The following is a 19375-nucleotide window of genomic DNA, read 5'->3' on the forward strand; positions in this document are numbered from 1 at the left end:
ATGTCTCAAACTTTTGAACTTTTTCCACAAAAATATTATGCAGCAAAAACTGTTTTAGCCTTGATAATAAGAAATGTTTCTTGAGCAGCACATCAGCATTTCAGAATGATTCTGAAGGATCATGTGACACTAAAGACTGGAGTAATGATGCAGAAAATTAAACTTCAAGGTCACAGGGATAAATTACATTTTTAAATATATATTAAAATAGACAACAGATATTTGAAACTGTAATAATATTTCACAATATTACTGTTTTTACCGTATTATTTAATCAGATAAATGCAACCTTGGTGAGCATAAGAGACTTCTTTCAAAAATTAAAAAAAAAAAACAAAAAAAAAAAACTAAATTATTCAAAACTTTTAAATAAAATTGATTATTTAGTTGTTTCTCTTGTATTTTTCCAAGATTTTAGTCACCATTGGCTGATCAGATGAAATGCTCACACAGAAGAAACTCTTTGTTTATCCAAGTAAAGACATGCTAATGTTTCTCAAATCCTTGTATCAGCGCATGTTAGAGGAGTACGGCTCATCCGACCAGCATCCTGCGTCCACTTCTGGACCATCAGAACCAGAACAGCCTGTGATTGCTGGACTAGCTAATGATGGAGTCCAGAATGTACACCCGTTCATGCTCTGATCGTCACTCACGGGGCGCTTATCCGTGTGTCTCTGCGCCACCTAGTGGAGGATCTGCAGTGCTGTTTGCCTGCAGGTCTGAAGATGAGCAGGTGTTCTCCCCGTGCCCTAACGCCGGCATCAGCAGGTTCATCATCACCCTCCGCAGAGAGGAGAGTGGCCCGCATCCAATGTGTCTTTATCAACCCGAAAGACCACCTGGATGATGCCAAAAACTCAGATTAGTGTTATGAGGTGTATCTGAGACTAGATGGCGTTTAACTCAATGACTGAAGCACAAACAAGTCTGTGTGGTTGATTTTATTGTGTCAACTATTTAACTGTTATTCTTTTGAAAGATATATGATTGCATTAAAGGGTTAGTTCACTCAAAAAAATGACAATTACAGCATTGTTTACTAACCCTCATGTTGTTCCAAACTTGTATGAGTTTCTTTTTTCTGATGGACATGAAATAAGACATTTTGTAAAATGTTGGTAACCAAACAGCTCACGGTAGCCATTGACTTCCATATTATGGAAAAGATACTGTGGAAGTCAGAATGAAATGCATAGAGGTTTGAAACTACTTGAGGATGAGTAAATGGTGGTTGAATTTTCATTTTTGAATGAACTATCCCTGTAAGTACATGGCAAAAAGTATTGTCTAATTTTCCTCTAAAAATATCTAAAATTTCTTAAATCAATATGCATTCACTTAATAAGGAAAATGAACCAAGATATTAAATGTTGTTTTCTTGTCTTTTGCTGCTTAAATGGATCAAAACTGAGTTTGATTAAAACAAACAAACAAAAAAACATCTGTCAGTGTGGTAAGAAAATAATTTAAAATGCTTTCTCTGTTTATCTTTAATAAAAAATGTTTGCTATTTCTTTCTTGTTTCAATCATAAACTCAATGTTGATCAATCTGAAAAGCAAAATGATTTAAGATATTAAGTCTTGTTTTTTTTCTGAAAAACATCAAAATTAAGTTTATAATTAATAATTTAGAGTTTATAATTAAAACAATAAAAAGGTCAAGTTCTTGTGTTTATCTATTTGAGAAGCATAATTACTGAAGATTGTTTAACAGTTTTTAAATGCAGCGATGTTGATCCATTTGATTTTTTTGATGTCATCCATTATATAAGCACTTTATACTCACACTACTGCAATTTTGGCCTCTAAAACACTGAGGTATTCACACATACTGTACATATCCATGCTTATGTAAACCAAGAAAGTTTTGATTTTTCTTTGCAGTTTTAGGCAGGTTTTAATGTTTTTTCCTAAAGGTGAAATGTGGATTTGGTGTGAACAGAAAATGTTATGCCTCACCTTAAATGCGTATTTTATCATTTACAGTTTCACATTTTGTTAATTTTATCTCCAGGTTAAGTTGGTGTTAAATGTGAGATGCACATGTAAACCTGTTTGTGGGATTAACAATTGGACAAAGTATCAGATCTACTTTAACCTTCCTGTTGTGTTAGAGTCAATTTGAACCACACACAATTTTCGAACGTCTCAAAATACTGGTTAATCTATATATTTCTTCTTGAATTTTGGTGACTAATTCTCATTTAGGGTCATGCATGTGCATATAAAGTTTGACACAGATGTGTTTTGGAAACATTTGTGTTGGGGTCATACAGACTCCCCCATTGACCCTCACTGATTTTATATATATAGTAACTTGTCAAACACAAAAATTAAATGAAAAATTAAATACATGAGAACATAAAGATTTAAGACTCCTAGTTTTCTCGAAATTTAGACTCATCATCTGAATCATCTAAGGAGAATTCACTGTTTCTTCATCTATTTGAGTTTCATAGTCAATAAGTCAGTCAAAGTCTGTTTTTTAGTTTTAGTTTTTTTGGATCTCAATTACTACACTGTTGAGAAAAAGTGTGAGAAACCGTTTTTACCCATGGTTTTGAGAACGGAACATAACAAAAAGGCAGAGGAAGTACAATAGCAATAAATATTACACTAAGTACAAATAATGTTTAATGCTATTTATACTAGTCACCACAAGTAGTCATCAAAAATATTCCATTTGTGTTCGTGCAACTAATAGAAGTACACAATAGAAGTAACAACCTCAACACATTCGTAACCGGTTTTTGAACACAATAGGAAGAAAAACCACGTATGCTCATCAAATGCAATTTTGAGATTTTGTTTGCATTGAATTTTGCATCTGGTTCTGTTGTTTTGTCTAATTGGACCGTGGTCTCGTCCAGTAGATGGCGCTGTGCTACTGACCTCTGGAGGAGAGAGGGGCCAACCTGCTGATGGAGAGAAGAACGGGACACGTCTCCGCTGCCGCCCACTCCAACAGGAAGCAATCACCAACTTTGCTCCCTCATTTTCTTCGTGCCGACCAGCAAAGGAGACTCAGTGATCTTCTAAGGCTTGTCATTTTCCTGCCGGTAAGTGGGCGGCAGTTTGGTTGAGCTGGTCACGCAGGGGACCTGGACGTCCTGCAATCCAAGCAGACGATAGACTAGTCTGTGGCCGCACATTCTTCAACTCCTACAGACGCTCCTAAAATATCTGCTCAGACAAATCACATTTACATTTTTTGTGCGCGCGCGCGCACACACACACACACACACACATGCCAAGGGTCATTGTGACCCATCAAAGCACTGCAGCAGCTTCAGGTGTGTGTTATTGTGCAATTTTTTTATACACATGCAGAGCTGTGACACAGATGTTGTTTCTATAGACAGGAAAACGCCACTGCCAAATAAAACAAGCAGTTTTATTTAGTTTCATGCTGTTTAGACACCCAAACAAAGTCACATGCTCCGTGTTTTGTTCTGCTGCAGTGCCACTTAACCCACTTGACCAGTTGGATTGCCGGTCTGTTTTTGCCAAGCTGGTGTCCAGCTGGTCCAGTGTCTGATGCCCCAAAACCAAATATAACCATCAAACCAGACCAGTGAAAACCAGCTAAAGCCAGATAGGACCTTTTTTCAGCTGGATAACTCTAAAATGTACATTATTTTAATCATTTTCTTCCAGAAAAAATAGATTGTGTTATATGTTCCGCTTTTTATATGACAATAATATATATAAAAATATTAATATGTCATTAGTAAACTGCAAACATGATTTTCTTACTAAGTATTTTTGTCTTATTTTCCATTACAAATATCTAAAAATCCTTAAATCAAGACACATTTATTTATTATTTATTAACAAAAATGACTTAGGATAGTAAGTCTTGTTTTCTGAAAAAAATGAGTTGATGATTGAAACAAGAAAAATACCTGTCAGTGGGGTAAGAAAAACATTTTCTGTTTTTTCTTGTTTTAATTATAAACACATAGTTTAAAAATTAATTTGAGAAGTGAAGACATTTAAGATATTAAGTCTTGTTTTCTGAAAAAAGCACCAAAATTAAGTTAAATTAAATTAAATTAAGTTATCAAATAAAAAAATAAGAAAAAAAAATGTTCTTTTTTTTGTTTCTTGGTTTAATCATAAATTTGAGAAGTAAAATGTCTTGTTTTCTTAAAAATGCCAAAAAGTTAAATTATGATTAAAACAATAAAAAATACCTGTCAGTAGGGAAAGATTTTATTTTATTTTTTTTGTCTATTTTTTGTCTTTTTTAATCAAAATTAATTCTTAAATTAATTCTGATCATTTAAAAAAAAAAAAAAAAAAAAAAAGACTTAATATCTAAGTCATTTTGCTTCTCCGATAAATTTATCTTGATTTGAGAATGTTTAGATATTTGTACAATAAATTTAAAAAACTGAATAAAAATTTTTTCCCAGTGTATTAATTAACAGAACTGACTTCCCTTGTTTTTTAGACACCCAAATTATACATTAAATGATCACTGGAAGTGTTTCACTCCACATCTGAGGAAACCGGTGGAGAACTTCTACAAATATGGGCTTTCAACTGAAGAGGAAGTTGTAATTGCATTGTGGGTAAAACTCCCCCATTACCACCTCTGAAAGCAGTGTTTATAGTTCATAATTTCTGCTTAATTAATTTAATGCTGTATAGTCCATAGTGTTAGGCGAGTCTCTGGGGGACGTAGTTTGATGACACAGCAATGCCTATAGGCCTTGAAATGAACAGTCAATACGGTCTGCACCTTCATTAATCACACCAAAACACTAATGGAGCGTAAAGAAACCACATTGTGCTACTACTAATTATATCAGAATCCAATTTTGTTGGAATTTGAATTCATAATGTTGTTAATGATGGAAAGAAGAGTTTTATTTCCAGAACTGTGTGAGCGGTGTTTATCTTGAAATATCAAAATAAGGATGTAAGGTAACATCCTGTCTGATGGCATGGGCATGATGGAGTACGTGGTGGTGAAGAGATGTATTTATAGAGCGGCTTTCAGAGTGCGCATGCTAATGCTGATCTCTTCAACTCTACATTTCCAGCTCATAATTAGAGGTGTTTAATTTGTGGGTACTGATTGTACTTCCTGTTCTCTCTATAAAAGGCCCCAAGGGCTGGACCAGGCTTTTTGGATATCCGCTTTTTGAGGGCTGTGGAACACTCCAGTGCTCCTGTAACCCAGGAATGGCTCGAGGTCAGTTTTCCCCAGAACCAAACCGCAGTGTGACCACACTGGATTGTGCCACAGACCTTGGTGGGGGCATTGTGGGTAGAGAAAGCTAGTGGTGCATTATGTTCCGGAGTTTATTTTTCCTCGATGTCTCTAAACGGTCACTTTGAAGAGCTTTTTATGCAGAACACACACTGCCGGGCAGCCAGTCTGCTAATTGCCATGATAGTCTATAGATCAATGCATGTGTGTGCTGGAGCAAGAGGATGTGAAACATTTTCAAACAAGAGGATTTTGAATGCAAATTCCAAAAAAATTTAAATAAATAAAAATCTTAATTTGCATGATTATTGTATAGGTTTCTACAGGTCTTAAATGTCTCAATTCACCCTTCCATAAATGAGAAGGCCTTAAAAAATACTTAAATCAGAGCAGAAAATCATAAAATCATTGCATTGCATTAAATGTTGCATGCATTGCTAACGATTAATATAATAAATATTTTTGTTTCGTCTCCCAATACAAATCTGTAAACATCCAATGAATTAAAAAGTATGGAAATGATTGAAATTTGCCTTTTCAAGGTGTTTAAAATAAACAAAGTGTTAGAACTTTGGCATTGTGTTTCTTAAATTATTATTATTTTTTTAAGTCTTACATTTACCTTCATAAAACCCCTTTTGTAGTTAAAAAGTGTTTGTCTTAAATGCTGTTACAGAACTCACCCATTCACACGTGTAAATTTGGTCAGTCTGATTGCGTTTTTCTTCGTAACATTTGCTTTAAACCGAGAAGCCCCTTGTTTCATTCAGTAAGTTATTATCAAAACTTAAGTTGTTCTTTTAAATAGAATTAAAATTCTGTTTAAAATTTTTAATTGGCTCCCTTGCAACTCTAAAGGAGGAATTTGATCTGAATTGCCCACAACAAATAATACAGTATATTTAAATTGAAAAAATAATAATGATTATAATATTGTTCTGTATGGATTAAACTGACAGTATCATGAGATCTATAATAGTAATTGCAGTGTCAGATTCACACACTGGATCCTGCACTGCAGATTGGATCCAATAATCTAATTTTATTTATGGAATGTGTTAAAGCTAAATATTTAATTAATTTAATTTAATTATCTTAGTTTCCTGTACTTTGCATTTCTTGACTTGTTTTTGCTTGGCAGGGAGGCAAATAATGAATAAGGAATAAGCTCCTTTAGACTAGAAAGTGCATGAGAGCCTTCAGAAAGTTTTTTTCTTTTTTTTACTTATTAATGGAATATTTCCCAAACAACTTTCAAGGTTTGCATTCAGAAAAAGTATTTTTTTTATTATTTTTTTTATGTTTAATATTTGTCTAGGATAATTTTTTCCGCCTTTCTGCTGGCAGTGCTGGGACTGATCTGTGCCGACGCCATGCCAAAATGAGTGACAACGTCCCAGTGCTGCAATGCAGTAAATTAATAGCGGTTCCACCGGACAGATGCTCTTCACCTTTACACCAGCAGAGGGCGACAGCAGCGATGAAAGGTAACAATCATTCCTGTTATGCTGTAAAAGGAAATATATCTATACAAGGGTACACCAGATTTTCATACATATACTCTTATCAGGCTCAGGCGAACAGCATAGAATATTTTAGAGCAGAGATACCCAAAACAGGGCCAAAGTTGGCCCACTATGCAATATCATAAGTGAAGGGGAAAATAGAGAAAAAACATGCCACATTGAAGCACTCCTTCATTTCTAATTTATATTTTTGTTAAATTTTTTTGTTTGTTTTATTTTTACTTTGAAATTTTAAAAAAAGTGAATTTGATTAAATAACAATTTAAATTTATAAAATAAATTACATTTTTATTTATATATAATTGTAATAGTTTTTTTTACGTTTCATTTTCATTGTTTAAATATTTGTTTCATCATTATCATTATTATTATTATTTTATGTTTATTACATTTAATTTAATATAGAATACTTGGACTTTTGGCCCACAGTCCTCAAACAAGTTTAATTTTTGGTCCCTTCTGCTTTAGAGTGAAACAAACCAACTAAAATCATCACCGAAATCATAAAATCCATTGCTAATGTTTGATGTTTGTGCTTTTCCTGGAGGATGATGTAATTAATTATTTAATAAACAATTCATTCCTATATTCATATAATTGTGATATTAATAAAATTAATATATTTTTTAAAAAATATTAAAATAGGTATTTTTCTTTGATAATAGCACAGTTAAGTGAACGTAGGAGTGAATGTTTTATATTAATTAGTTAATTTAATATTTTTAGACATTAAATGTACTGTATAATACCAATGACCCTCTTCACTTTGACTTTTTAAAGTAAATCTTCCCTTGTGACTTCTGAATGAGATTGCAGACAAATTCTGTCATTGACATTTTTAGCAGCCCCAAAGGAAAACCTGTATTTGTCTTTGAAAGTAATTTCAAACACAATATAGACAAAGGCATGACTTTTAGAAATATGAACTGATTCAACTGTTGCTTTAATAACAAAGTCTGTTTCTTCATTCAGTCATTGTGGTCTTCCTATGACTATAATGCATATTCTATACTTCTCTAGGGCTGCTTTAATATACTAAAATAATCTTTGAGAGAGAGTTATTTCTCTACAGGAACGTCATGTTGCCTCTCTGTTGGCTTTAATTATGATTAATGAATGCATTCCAGTTACTGTCTCCATAATGAGATTTTTATTATGTAAATGATTGCTGCTGCAGTGCCTATATTGGCACAGGGACAGAATCTGTGTTGTGGATGAGTCACTGCATTTGTATATGTGTGTGTGTGTGTGTGTGTGTGTGTGTGTGTGTGTGTGTGTGTGTGTGCGTGTGTCCCTTCATCAAGCAAATTACCCCAATCCACTCATCTGCCCACCAAAGCCCCACACACTTGTCCTCTAGTGCAGTTGTTTCCTCCATTGCTGAAATGACAGAATGGAAAGCAGCGGATACACCCACCTTACGCCCGCATCAGAGTCGGTAACACCATTCTTGCCTGTAGGGAGTGAGAATGTGTAAAGTGGCACAAGGATGTCTAACAGAATGCCGTTCATTCCAGGGCTGGGCAGAGGGAGCCCGTGCTGGTGTAGGGTTCAAGGGAATGCTGGGAGACCGCTGGGCTTGTGTCTTGCTGACTCGGCAGAAACCCTCCGCTGATGTCATTCTGCTTTTCCTTCATCACTCGTCAGAATGAAATCCTCCAAAACCAGTCACTTTAGTGCAGCCCATTTCTGTGCAAAAAGTTATAACACAGAATGTCTCTTGATTATCAGTTATTGCTACACTCAGTATTTGAGAAAAACTAAACAAATAACTACAAATACATTTCTAGTACTTACTGGCGTTTGTGGAGGAATAGTTCACCCCAAAACAAACAACAACTAAAAAATTTGCATTACATAACTTGCTCTCCAGTGTTTCCTCTGGAGTGAATGGGTGCCGTCAGAATGAGAGTCCAAACAGCTGATAAAAAAATCACAATAATCCACACCACTCCAGTCCATCACTTGGGATGTCTTGTGAAGTGAAAAGCTGCTTGTTTGTAATAAATCCATAATGAAGACTTTAAACCATTGCTTCCAGCTAATTTCCCATAATATTGCTTTCTTCAAGTTGTCTAATCTGAATCAGGAGAGAAATATGCAGAGATAAAACACTTCTAAACAAATATGATTTGGGTGTGAGAGGACACCATGGGACAGATTTTCACTGTAGTAAGCAATATTATGTATTATAGACCTGTATTTTGCCCAGAATGATTTCAAATGCCTTAATGATGGATCTGTTTCTTACAAACATGCAGCTTTTCACTACAAAAGACATTAATTGATGGATTGGAGTGGAGTGGTGTGGACTGTTGTGATATTTTTTTATCAGCTGTTTGGCGGCTCATTCACTGCCGAGGATCCATTGGTGAGCAAGTGATGTAATGCACCATTTCTTTGCAAACAAGTTATTCCGGCAGGATCTGTGAACCGAGTAGCAGCAGTTCGGGTTAAGATGATGGCAGTTGTGCTTTTTTTAGATGAGAGTGCATATGACGCCTGATGTCACGCTGAGAAACAGTGACTCGTGTAATCAGTGGTGAGAGGAGAGATGTAAGCTAAAATGACTTTGCACCTTTCAGCTCATGAGAAAAAGAAGTAGACACCATCAGGCCGCTCTCAAATAGAGAAACAAAACACAAAAAGCTTAAATCCCTGGATTCAGAACTCGATCAGCAAAAGTAAAGTGACCTTTGTTTTTAAGGTGGACAGAAATTTTACCTGAGTCATTGTGCTGTGAGTTTCAGCTGTGCTAGTGTGCGCAGAGTTCTGCTCTCTGCAGGGGTCAGATGTTCTCTCTTGAGTTCTTGTCAGCTCATGAACACACTGTGCTTTTAGTGCTGTTCTTGCAGCTCAGCCTGGCACACAAAATCCCTCCCACAACAGGAACTTCACTGCAGAAGCCACTTTACATCACTAGTGGTCACTAGTATATATGTATGTATATATAGTACCTATACCACTGATATAGGTTATAGGATATAGATATATATTTAATATAATACTGACCCCAAAATTTTGAATGATGTGTGTGTGTGTGTGTGTGTGTGTGTATATAGATCAGTGACCTATACACACACACACACACACACACACACACACACACACACACATCATTCAAAATTTTGGGGTCAGTATTATATTAAATATATTATATTATAAATCATAAAAATAACAATAACAATATTGTAAAATATTATTACAATTTAAAATAACTGTTTTCTATGTGAATATACTTTAAAATGTAATTTATTTCATGTGATGCAAAGCTCAGTTTTCAGCATCATGACTTCAGTCATCAGTGTCAAATTATTATGTGTGTGGCATAAAAATATAAAAACTTCGAGCTCAAGAAACATTTCTTATTATCAACATTGAAAACAGTTGTGCCGTTTTTTTTGTGGAAACTGTAGCTGAATTTTTAAATATACATAAATCCTTGTCATTTTATTATTCTTTATAAATTGCTTTAGTTTTTTTGTTTTGAATGAGCTTTTGTTTTTACATTTTCAGTTTTTTCTTTTCAATTTTGTTTGTTTTTGTAATTTTGTTATTTTTTTCATTTATAATAGTTTTAATATTTCTTTTCAGCTGTATTTCAGTTTTAGTTAAAGTAATTTTAGTACTTCAACTTCACATTGTTCTTGCTGAATAAAAGTGTTAATTTCTTTCTTAAAAAAAAAAAAAAAAATCTCACTGAGCCCAAACTTTTGAATGCTAGTATGTATTTATATATTAATTATATGAATCTGATTTTATATTCATTTTAATTATGTGAACTTTAATCTTATTTATTCATTTATTATTTCCCAATAGCGTGCAGCATTTGTGTTGTAGCTTCCAATTTTTATATAAGTGATTTGTCAATTAATATGTGCAAAAATTTCTCCATTCAACCATTTGTAATAGAATTCATTGTTTCACAGACCAGTTGTTTTTTTTAACACAATGTTTTTTGCACATTTTAAGAAAAATAAAAGGTGAACTGAAGGCTTTTCCGTGTTGAATTATTGATCATCTGTGTCAGCAACATCACAGGGCCTGACTCATATCCATCTCTGCCATTCCACTGGACACTTTTCCACCCAGACTGCCAGCTTTATTTACCCCAAAGTGCCATCATGCAGATTGTTCTAGTGCTTGGGCAGACAGCTTGTTTTTAATGAAGAGCTGGAATGCAATGCAATCTGAAATGCAAGTTAAAATAGAGCATATGCTGCAGGGTTTTCTTCAGCAGGATGTGGATGGGTACCACCGCGCAGCTGCTCTCCTGTAGAGAATGCCATTTGTGCACTGTGTTAAATGTTAAACGTCCACTGATGCTCCTGATGTCATGTGTGAGTAATTCTCTCCTGGATTTCAGCGGCTCTCCTCAGCTGTCGTTTCTATACCGCCTAAACCCACGTTAATAAAAATCTAATTGGAAGGGTTTGAAACCGCAATGGATCCAGTTACGTGTGACAACCCCGCCTCGCACAAAGCCCCATTTAATGACGATATCCTTCAAATATATAAAGTGCCGCTAAATGTTCTGCCTATAACCTCAAAAATCAAGTTAGAAGCTGTTTAATTTCAGTCATTGAGCGAGTCACAGGCTGTTGAGTCCTATCTCAGGTAAACTGAAGTGATGTGCAGCAGATGTTTGGGTGTGCTGTAATCTGTCTGAACTTGAGATGCAATGACAGCTGAATGTGAAATGTCTGCTTTGATCTTAGTTTTCCTGTGTTATCAACATGGACGTGTGGAAATTGTGGGAATTATGCCACGGGGTGGATTCGCTGTTCTGTGCATCAGCTTTAATGCATGCACCAAGTTTTATATGTGCTATTAAAACAGCCATGTCATTGTGATTCCGACAACATCAGCAAAACTGTCCTACTTTTCTATACACTACTCTGTGTGTAAAAACATCCTTAGATGTGAAGGCCCAGTGACGTCAGTGATATTGATTATGCTGCTTGTGTTGGTGCTTAAGGGGTCAGAGGGTATTTTGCTACTGATTTGAGATTTCTTTTCTAATTAGACTGTCACTGTTTAACAAGAGCTGTAAGCATTTTAAAGACAGCCGATGACTACTCAGCTACAAAAGTTCATGGCATGACTTTTAATTTTATTGCTATACACTGCAGTTCTTCAGTTAACCTGAATCACAGCTGTCAATCCTAAGTGGGAATACTTGGTTGAATAAAGTGTTCTATAAGGTGTAGTTTTTGTTTTATATTGTCTGAGGGTCATATATGATTACACTCTAAAACAAATCATCCATAAAAAATAGGGCACAATGTATTGTATTAATATTTTAGTTTTTTAATTTTTAACTGCATTGCATTGTGTTGTAGAGTTAATTTTTCCCCCCACAGAGTTGTTGTAAGTTTTGATAAAGTCATTTCTTATATTACAGAAATTGATTACATATATATATATATATATATATATATATATATATATATATATATATATATATATATATATATATATATATATATATATATATATATATAACCAGTTTACCTATAGATAAAAGTTTTCAAAATGTGTGTATATCTCAGTTAATTTAAGTGTGTGTGTTTGTTATATATATATATATATATATATATATATATATATATATATATATATATATATATATATATATTTGTAAAAATAAATACATATAAATAAAATAAATTTACAATTAAATAAAAGAAATTCAAATAAAAAATGTAATTAATTAAAATGTATTTAATTTATATCTTTTACATTTATTTTGATTTAAATGGAAAGTAAGTAAAATTATAGTAAAAGTATAAAGATTATATAGTAAAATTCTATAATTATATACACATTTTATGAAATGTGTTGATTTAGAATTAATAATTGATTTCTATTCCATATTCCAGAGGAACCAGGCAACTGCTGAAATAATTGTCATTAGCGCTTTTCACGCTGCCAACAACTACACGTCATTACAATCTCTCTCAGCGCACCTGGAGAACCGCACAACGACGCGCAGCATCTGCTGACGTCCGGACATTGCGCACGGTCCGAGCATTCTTTAAGGTGTGTTTTGCACAGCATGACCGCCACGAGATCCAGAGAGGCAGCCTCCCGGAAGATAAAAACATCAGGCTGCGCGATGCACGAGACGCGGAACGTTTTGATCGGCACGCATTGTGGGAGCGCAGTATTCCAGAATCAGGTCGTTGTGTAAACTTCCTGCACAAACAGCCTGTGATGTGACAGACAGGGGTGCCATTGCTCTCCGGTGACAAGTGGACTGTTTTTATACTATCCTTCTAAATAAGGAAGCAGGGCTGTCAGACATATGACCACCGTCCCGATTTGGGCGCTGCAGAGTGCCCATCGCATCCCATGATCGCGCGCAAGCCGTCCAATAAGGCTCAGCATGCGACCCCCATTTCACACGTGGAGTGACAGCAGCGTCCCATCATCATTAGTCCGGCCAGTTCTTCCAAGCCGCTCGCAACTTTCTCTCTCACGCTCTCTCCTCCCCCTCCCCTAATATGATGTCATTTAAGGATGAGGGTGGCTTCTGAGGTGAGATAGGGATTTTGGTGAGTGGCATTCTCCACGACCCGAGGCTTTGGAGCTGCAAAACATGGTCATCACCACCTTCTCCACCTCAAGTCGTGTGTCCGCGCTCTCTCCCCGTTCTTCTGCCGCTCTCATCTCGGGCCACCGTCGCATGCCCGAAGTCCTGACCTGCCTCGCTAAATTAAGCCTGCACCACCATGCCGAGGGAAGAAAATCTAGAAGAGGGGTATTTTTAGTGCCATTAATTTTGACCACGTGCCCCGAAGGTAAACCCGATGGCCATTGCGCAAAGGCTCCTCATCAGTATGTCCTGCGAGGCCAACGCGCAACACTGGCCAAGGACTGCCGTTCTGCTCTTAGGATTGCTCCTAGTTGGGATTGTGTCCTCCAGTCCGCTTCCGAGTAGGACTAATAGGACAACTTTACTGGAGAAGCGATGGGAGAGTCTCTTCTCCCGCTCCGTGCTGGGGATCTCTGGAGAGAGACCAGAGGCTAACTGGGAGAATGACTATTTGCTGGGCATCAAAAGAGTGCGGAGGCTGTACTGCAATGTAGGCATCGGGTTTCATCTTCAGGTCCTCCCAGACGGCAAGATAAACGGTGTACATAATGAGAACCAGTACAGTGAGTTCACGGAATAATGCAACAATTAATTGCGCAGAGCTCTTTATTCTTTGTAAGCGACACTTGTCTTTGGAGGCAAAGACAAATCTATTAAAACACAGACACACACGCAGTACCCCTTAGTGCTAAATATCTGCGCTGTGCTTAAACATGACATGAATGCTGGGACGGATATAGATGCCAACTTATTTTTACACCGGCTCCTTGTGCGGCCCAGAAACGCTTAGAACATGCACGACTCTCCAAGTGTGAGGGATGTTCGTCTTTCGGCAATAATGTAGTAGCCTAGTGGCGCAAGTGGCTATTTGCGCATCCACAATTGGCACCTGCAGAGGTTCCACCCACCGCATGCCTTGTTGTTCTAAGTCACGTGGAGCCGGTTTATTGTGTGTAACATGCTTGTTCTGTTTGATCAGGTCTCATAGAGATCTCCACTGTGGCCAGAGGAGTGGTTAGCCTGTACGGTGTGAAAAGCGAGCTGTTTGTCGCAATGAATAACAGAGGAAGGTTGTACGGAACGGTAGGTGTGCGCAACCGTGTCGCCTTTCATTCTGCCTGCATATGCGATGAGGCTGTGCATCCCCGAAAATCGAGTGCGTGTGTGCGTGTATGTGTTAAACAAATGATGTTTCCATTCTGCGTTTTCAAGTAATTCATGACCCATGCAGTTGGCACGTGAGGGGATCGCGCGACTAATAATAGTGTTTACGTCGTGTGCTGCATTGAAGTATCCATGCATTATAAATATAATGTGCTCTGGTTAGTTATAGCAGTACGTTTGCCACATCTCCACGGCTTTTGCAAATTATTATTAAACAGAGCATTAGATCCAGGCACAGCGCCAAAGAGGCTTGCAACACGATTAAAAAGGTTTATAATAATTGCTTGCATTAAGCCTATAAGCTAACGCCTCATTCTTTAATATTAGCTGGTAGCTGTAGGATAATAGTCACACATAAAGTGCGTAATTGCAGTTTTCATCTTGTTTTGCACTTTCTGGTAAATTGGGACACTGATGACTGGGAAAAATGCACACATTAACCTGAATTCACCCTATTTCGTGATAGTGTGTATATAAAAGTTCCCTTAATAATATATGTGTGCATTAATTGAAATATTTTGTAGAGCAGCTTCTATTTACCCATTGTTTTTAACTGTTTATAGCAGTAGAAGTGATTATGTAGTTTGTTCTTTACACAAATTATGTGATTTAAAGTGTGTCTGCAGGTTTGAAGGGTAAATGATAGGCAGTCTTGGCTGAAAGTAGGCATAGGTGTGACAAGCGCAGTGCAACACTGTTCCTCAGGGGCCCATGAGAGCACGGCAGCTCTATCCAAAAACTGCAGAGCATTACAAGAGCATCTTCTGGAGAAGCAGAGATAAAGTATACGCCAAAGGCCGGTCTTGCAGTGTTCATTAAAGTGTTTTTTTTAATTAAAATGCCTGTTTAGCTCAGGTATAAGCATCAGATTAATGCTTCAGGTTAATGGGTTTCTTGAAGAACCAGACTCACCTGAAAGATTCTTAACAAGTTTGTTCAGTATGTTGACTATTATGGACAATGAGACAGAGAAACCAATCAGTTCAAGATGTTAGATGTATTTGCACTCAAAGTCATGTGCAAAAAACAGTGCTGTTATTTATGAGTTATGAGTTCACTAACTACTTCAGCAGAAGCATCATTTATTTGCTCAAGATGTTTGACTCATCTTGAAAATATTTGTGCATTGCAGGGTTATATCATAGCTAACTAAAATTCAATTCAATTCAATAAAACTAAAACAACATATTTGTTACTTGAAATAAAATAAAATACAAACAAAATCCCTGAAGCTTATTTTATTTCAGCTAGTTGCCAAATCAAAATGTGTCATTTTCATTATGTTTAATAACTAAAACTAAAGATTATATAGGTATAATTGAAACTATGTGGGCATATATAAAAAAAACCCTCATACAACAAATCACTTAAATTTTAACCAAAATTAAAATGCAAATGGAAATTACAAAAGTAAAAACTTATTCAAAAATATAAAAAATATAATAGCATCTGATACCAAAATAATACATATTTTCTTAATTTCATTTAGCTTACTTGATGTACTAAAACAATTAAAACTTAAAACAAAAAACAATGAATAATTAACAACTAATAAAAATGACAAAAAAAAACTTCTACTTCAATAAATCACTTAAACTTCAACCAAATTTGAAAAGAAAGCGGAAAATACAAAAATAAAACTACTTCAAAATGTATATATATAAAAAATTAAATTACACAAATTTTCTAATTTTCATTTAAATTGATGAAAAAAAAAACAATAACTAATAAAAATCACAAAAACACAACAAAATTACTAAGATTGTAACTAAAAAAAAAATGAAAAAAAAAAAATTGAATTAGAAATACTATCTTAGTGATACTGAACACAGATGCATCTGACTGAATGTTGGTATTCACATTCATTCTGTTCTCCTTCTTTCAGGCTACCTTTAAAGACGAATGCAAGTTCAAGGAGACCCTGCTGCCAAATAACTACAATGCCTATGAGTCCTCCGTTTACAAGGGATTCTATGTCGCTCTCACCAAACACGGCCGAGTGAAGCGAGGCAACAAGGCCACCACCGCTATGACGGTCACCCACTTCCTCCCTCGAATATGAGCAGACTCTTGCAATAATTCTTCATTTGCACTGATCTCCCTGAGAGATCTGAAAACAGACTCACAAACATACATTGAACTGCAAGAATATCACAAAAATAGTACTTATGCTGTTTTTTTTTATATGTATATTTGGATAGGTCAGCTTTTTATTAGGATATCTGAATATGCTATCCGTCGCTGCTTACTTCTTTTATTTAAATATATGATTGATTATGGATGTGGAGGCTCTCCCAGCCTTCCTCTCTGTAATCAGGTGCTTGCCAAGAATCAAACAGACTTTAGGACGGATTATTGAAGTCCTCCTCGGCTTTTTACAGTGAAATTATGTTTTTTATTACCTCAAAGAGCTGCCTAGATGGTTTAAAAGGATGCATGAAGTTACGCTTGTTATTTTTAGTTCCGTTTGAGCCAACACAAGCATAAAAAGTCTTTATTTTATTTATCTTTGACTTTATTTTCTTTCTGCTTTTCTCATGCTGTGGGGTTGTGTGAGCACTTATAAGGAAGCTGATCTCTCTTGCTGCATGTCACGCTGAGGTGCCTTGGCATTCCCACACACCGCCCCTTTAACATGCATGCTCTGAACGCCCCGGGGCGTCAGAAATAGGGCTGATATGTTAGCCAGGGCCCCGCGGGGACTGTCCCACAAGGGCCCCAGAGAGGGGCAAGGGGGATGGGTGTGCATCTCTGCTTTATTTTACTTTTCTCTAATTAGAGAACACCGCATGAGACGCGAGAGCAGCTCGTAAACACTAGTCATCTCTGGTGTTCAGCATCATCTGATGTCGACTCAGAAATGAGGTGTAACTTTAGCCCCTTTCACCTGGTATTCACAGTAAATTGCCGTGAAAATGACCAGAATTACTTTTCCAGTAAGCTGTGGCTTTGTACTGGTAAGAGACAAATTACCTGTAAACTCTGTAGTGTCAGTCATCGAAAATGACACAGTACTTTTTCTTCATTGGCTCATATGTGAAGATGCGTTTTGGTTTAACTATCTTTTCAGTTTGATAACATTTTTTGACTTCTGAGTGACAAGCGTAAGAAGATTATTATGGAAACCTGTTTCCTCCACGAAAAAAAAGTTAATTGCGTCTTTTTATCTCTTATAATATGGCCGTTTTTTCTCATGATTGCGAGTTTACAGCTAGTAAACATTTAGTAATTCTGAGAAGAAAAGTCCAAATTGTAAGATTTAAACTCACAATTTCAATGAAAAAAGCCAGAAATTTGTGAGATAAAAGAGTCACAATAACATTTTTTATTTTTAATTCCATGGCAGAAACAAAAAAGTCAGAATTGCGACATGTAAACTTAAAATGCAGAGATAAAAAAGGCAGAATTGTGAGAAGTAAACTCAGAACTCTGAAAAACATCAGAATTGTGCAATTCTGAAAAGAAAGGTCAAAATTGTGAGATCTAAACTTGCAATTGCGAGAAAAACGTCAGAATTGTGAGATAAAACTCAGAATTTTGAGAAAAAAATCTGTTAAAAAAAGTCGCAATTACCTTTTTAATTTTTTTGTTCCCTGACAAACAGGCTTCAATAAATGATCACACAGAACATGTTTTTGCTCTTATGAACACAAAATGCCACACAATAGTAACCAAAATGCTGCTAGAACTGACTTACTGGTATTTTTTTTTTAAAAAGATCACGTGATCTCTAAATTGTAATTTACCAGTAATTTTCAGTAAAGATGTGTGAAAGGGACTATTATCTTTTCTAGCCAGACCCTTATTGGAGCTTTGAGGCTGTACATTTTATTTGTGAACTAGACTGTTTTTGCAATCAAAATGAAATTTTTTTAAAGAAAAAGAGAGAAAAAAAAACTAAAAAGTGAGAAATCTACAGGGGAACTGATACAAGCGCACACTGAAAATGTTAAAAATGGCTGGTTCAACTATACTATTGCTTACCATAGGTTTGCCTGAGCAAAAGGAGCACTTGAAAATAAGCTTTAATTGTCGCTGTGAATGAGAATGTCTTCTAAACCAATGAAAATACTGTAAATACTGACTGTACACTGAGAACGCCAGTAGCCTAAGCTTTGTTGCTTGTTGCTAAAGGCATACTGCCATCAATGATGGTATTTGATTCAAGGGAATATGTGCGGTATATGTTTATATATTTTTGCTTCTGGTGTGATTGTATGCGTGTGCACCTATCCACGTGGATGCCTTTGTGTGTGTGTGAATCCTGGTCAAGGAGTCTGGATCTTTCCTGTTGCTGCAGAGGCATTGCATTGACACTCGCCACTGCTGCTCTATGTTAATGTAATTACAGGGTAGACGCTGTGTGGCATCCGAACTGAGGGACGCTCACTGTTTTTTATGATTTTGGTATGTCTGCCTTTGTTTGCATCAGTTTCCATCACCAAATGTGGCCCCACCCTGTTCTTGAACCTTTACCTCATTTGGTGTTTCCGGTCAAAAATGTTTTTGAAAATTTGCCTTTTGAAAATGGCTTGTAAGTCACTCATTAACACTATATTATCACAAAATCTTGGATTGAATCTTTTTGTCGAAACTTATTGATCATACAATTCATTGATCTGATCTAACTCAACAAATTATTTGATTTAAAAATCATTGATCTGAGCTTATGCACCTCAGTTTTTGAGTGAAAAAAGCATTTGTGGATCATTTTGGCACTGGTCACTCAAAAGCTGAGGTGCATAAACTCAGATCAATGATGCCTATCGTTTGCTTGTTTCTTTACTTTATTTTATTTCTATAGCACAATTTAATACAACCATTGTTGCCCAATGTGCTGTTGAGAGATTATTATAAATATA

General features: G+C 35.9%; 1 protein-coding gene and 1 long non-coding RNA gene across 4 annotated transcripts; both read left to right on the forward strand.

Annotated features, from left to right (window-relative positions):
• Positions 1-2755: 2755 nt before the first annotated feature.
• LOC122141341 lies at positions 2756-8490 on the forward strand. Of its 3 annotated transcripts, XR_006157728.1 has the most exons (6): positions 2756-3063; positions 4461-4577; positions 5118-5207; positions 6544-6712; positions 8056-8189; positions 8269-8490. It is a non-coding gene; the product is annotated as an uncharacterized LOC122141341 (long non-coding RNA). The 3 variants fall into 3 exon arrangements; XR_006157727.1 differs by having other exon boundaries at positions 8056-8490; XR_006157730.1 differs by lacking the exon at positions 8056-8189.
• Positions 8491-13028: 4538 nt separating this feature from the next.
• On the forward strand, positions 13029-19099 carry LOC109098585 (fibroblast growth factor 6). Its single transcript, XM_019112189.2, has 3 exons — positions 13029-13912; positions 14329-14432; positions 16399-19099. The coding sequence occupies exons 1-3, from the start codon at positions 13564-13566 to the stop codon at positions 16573-16575; spliced, it is 630 nt and encodes a 209-aa protein (XP_018967734.1). The 5' UTR covers positions 13029-13563; the 3' UTR covers positions 16576-19099.
• Positions 19100-19375: the final 276 nt, after the last annotated feature.

The sequence above is a fragment of the Cyprinus carpio genome, chromosome A4, assembly GCF_018340385.1.
Source record: "Cyprinus carpio isolate SPL01 chromosome A4, ASM1834038v1, whole genome shotgun sequence".
In the NCBI taxonomy this organism is placed as follows: domain Eukaryota; kingdom Metazoa; phylum Chordata; class Actinopteri; order Cypriniformes; family Cyprinidae; genus Cyprinus; species Cyprinus carpio.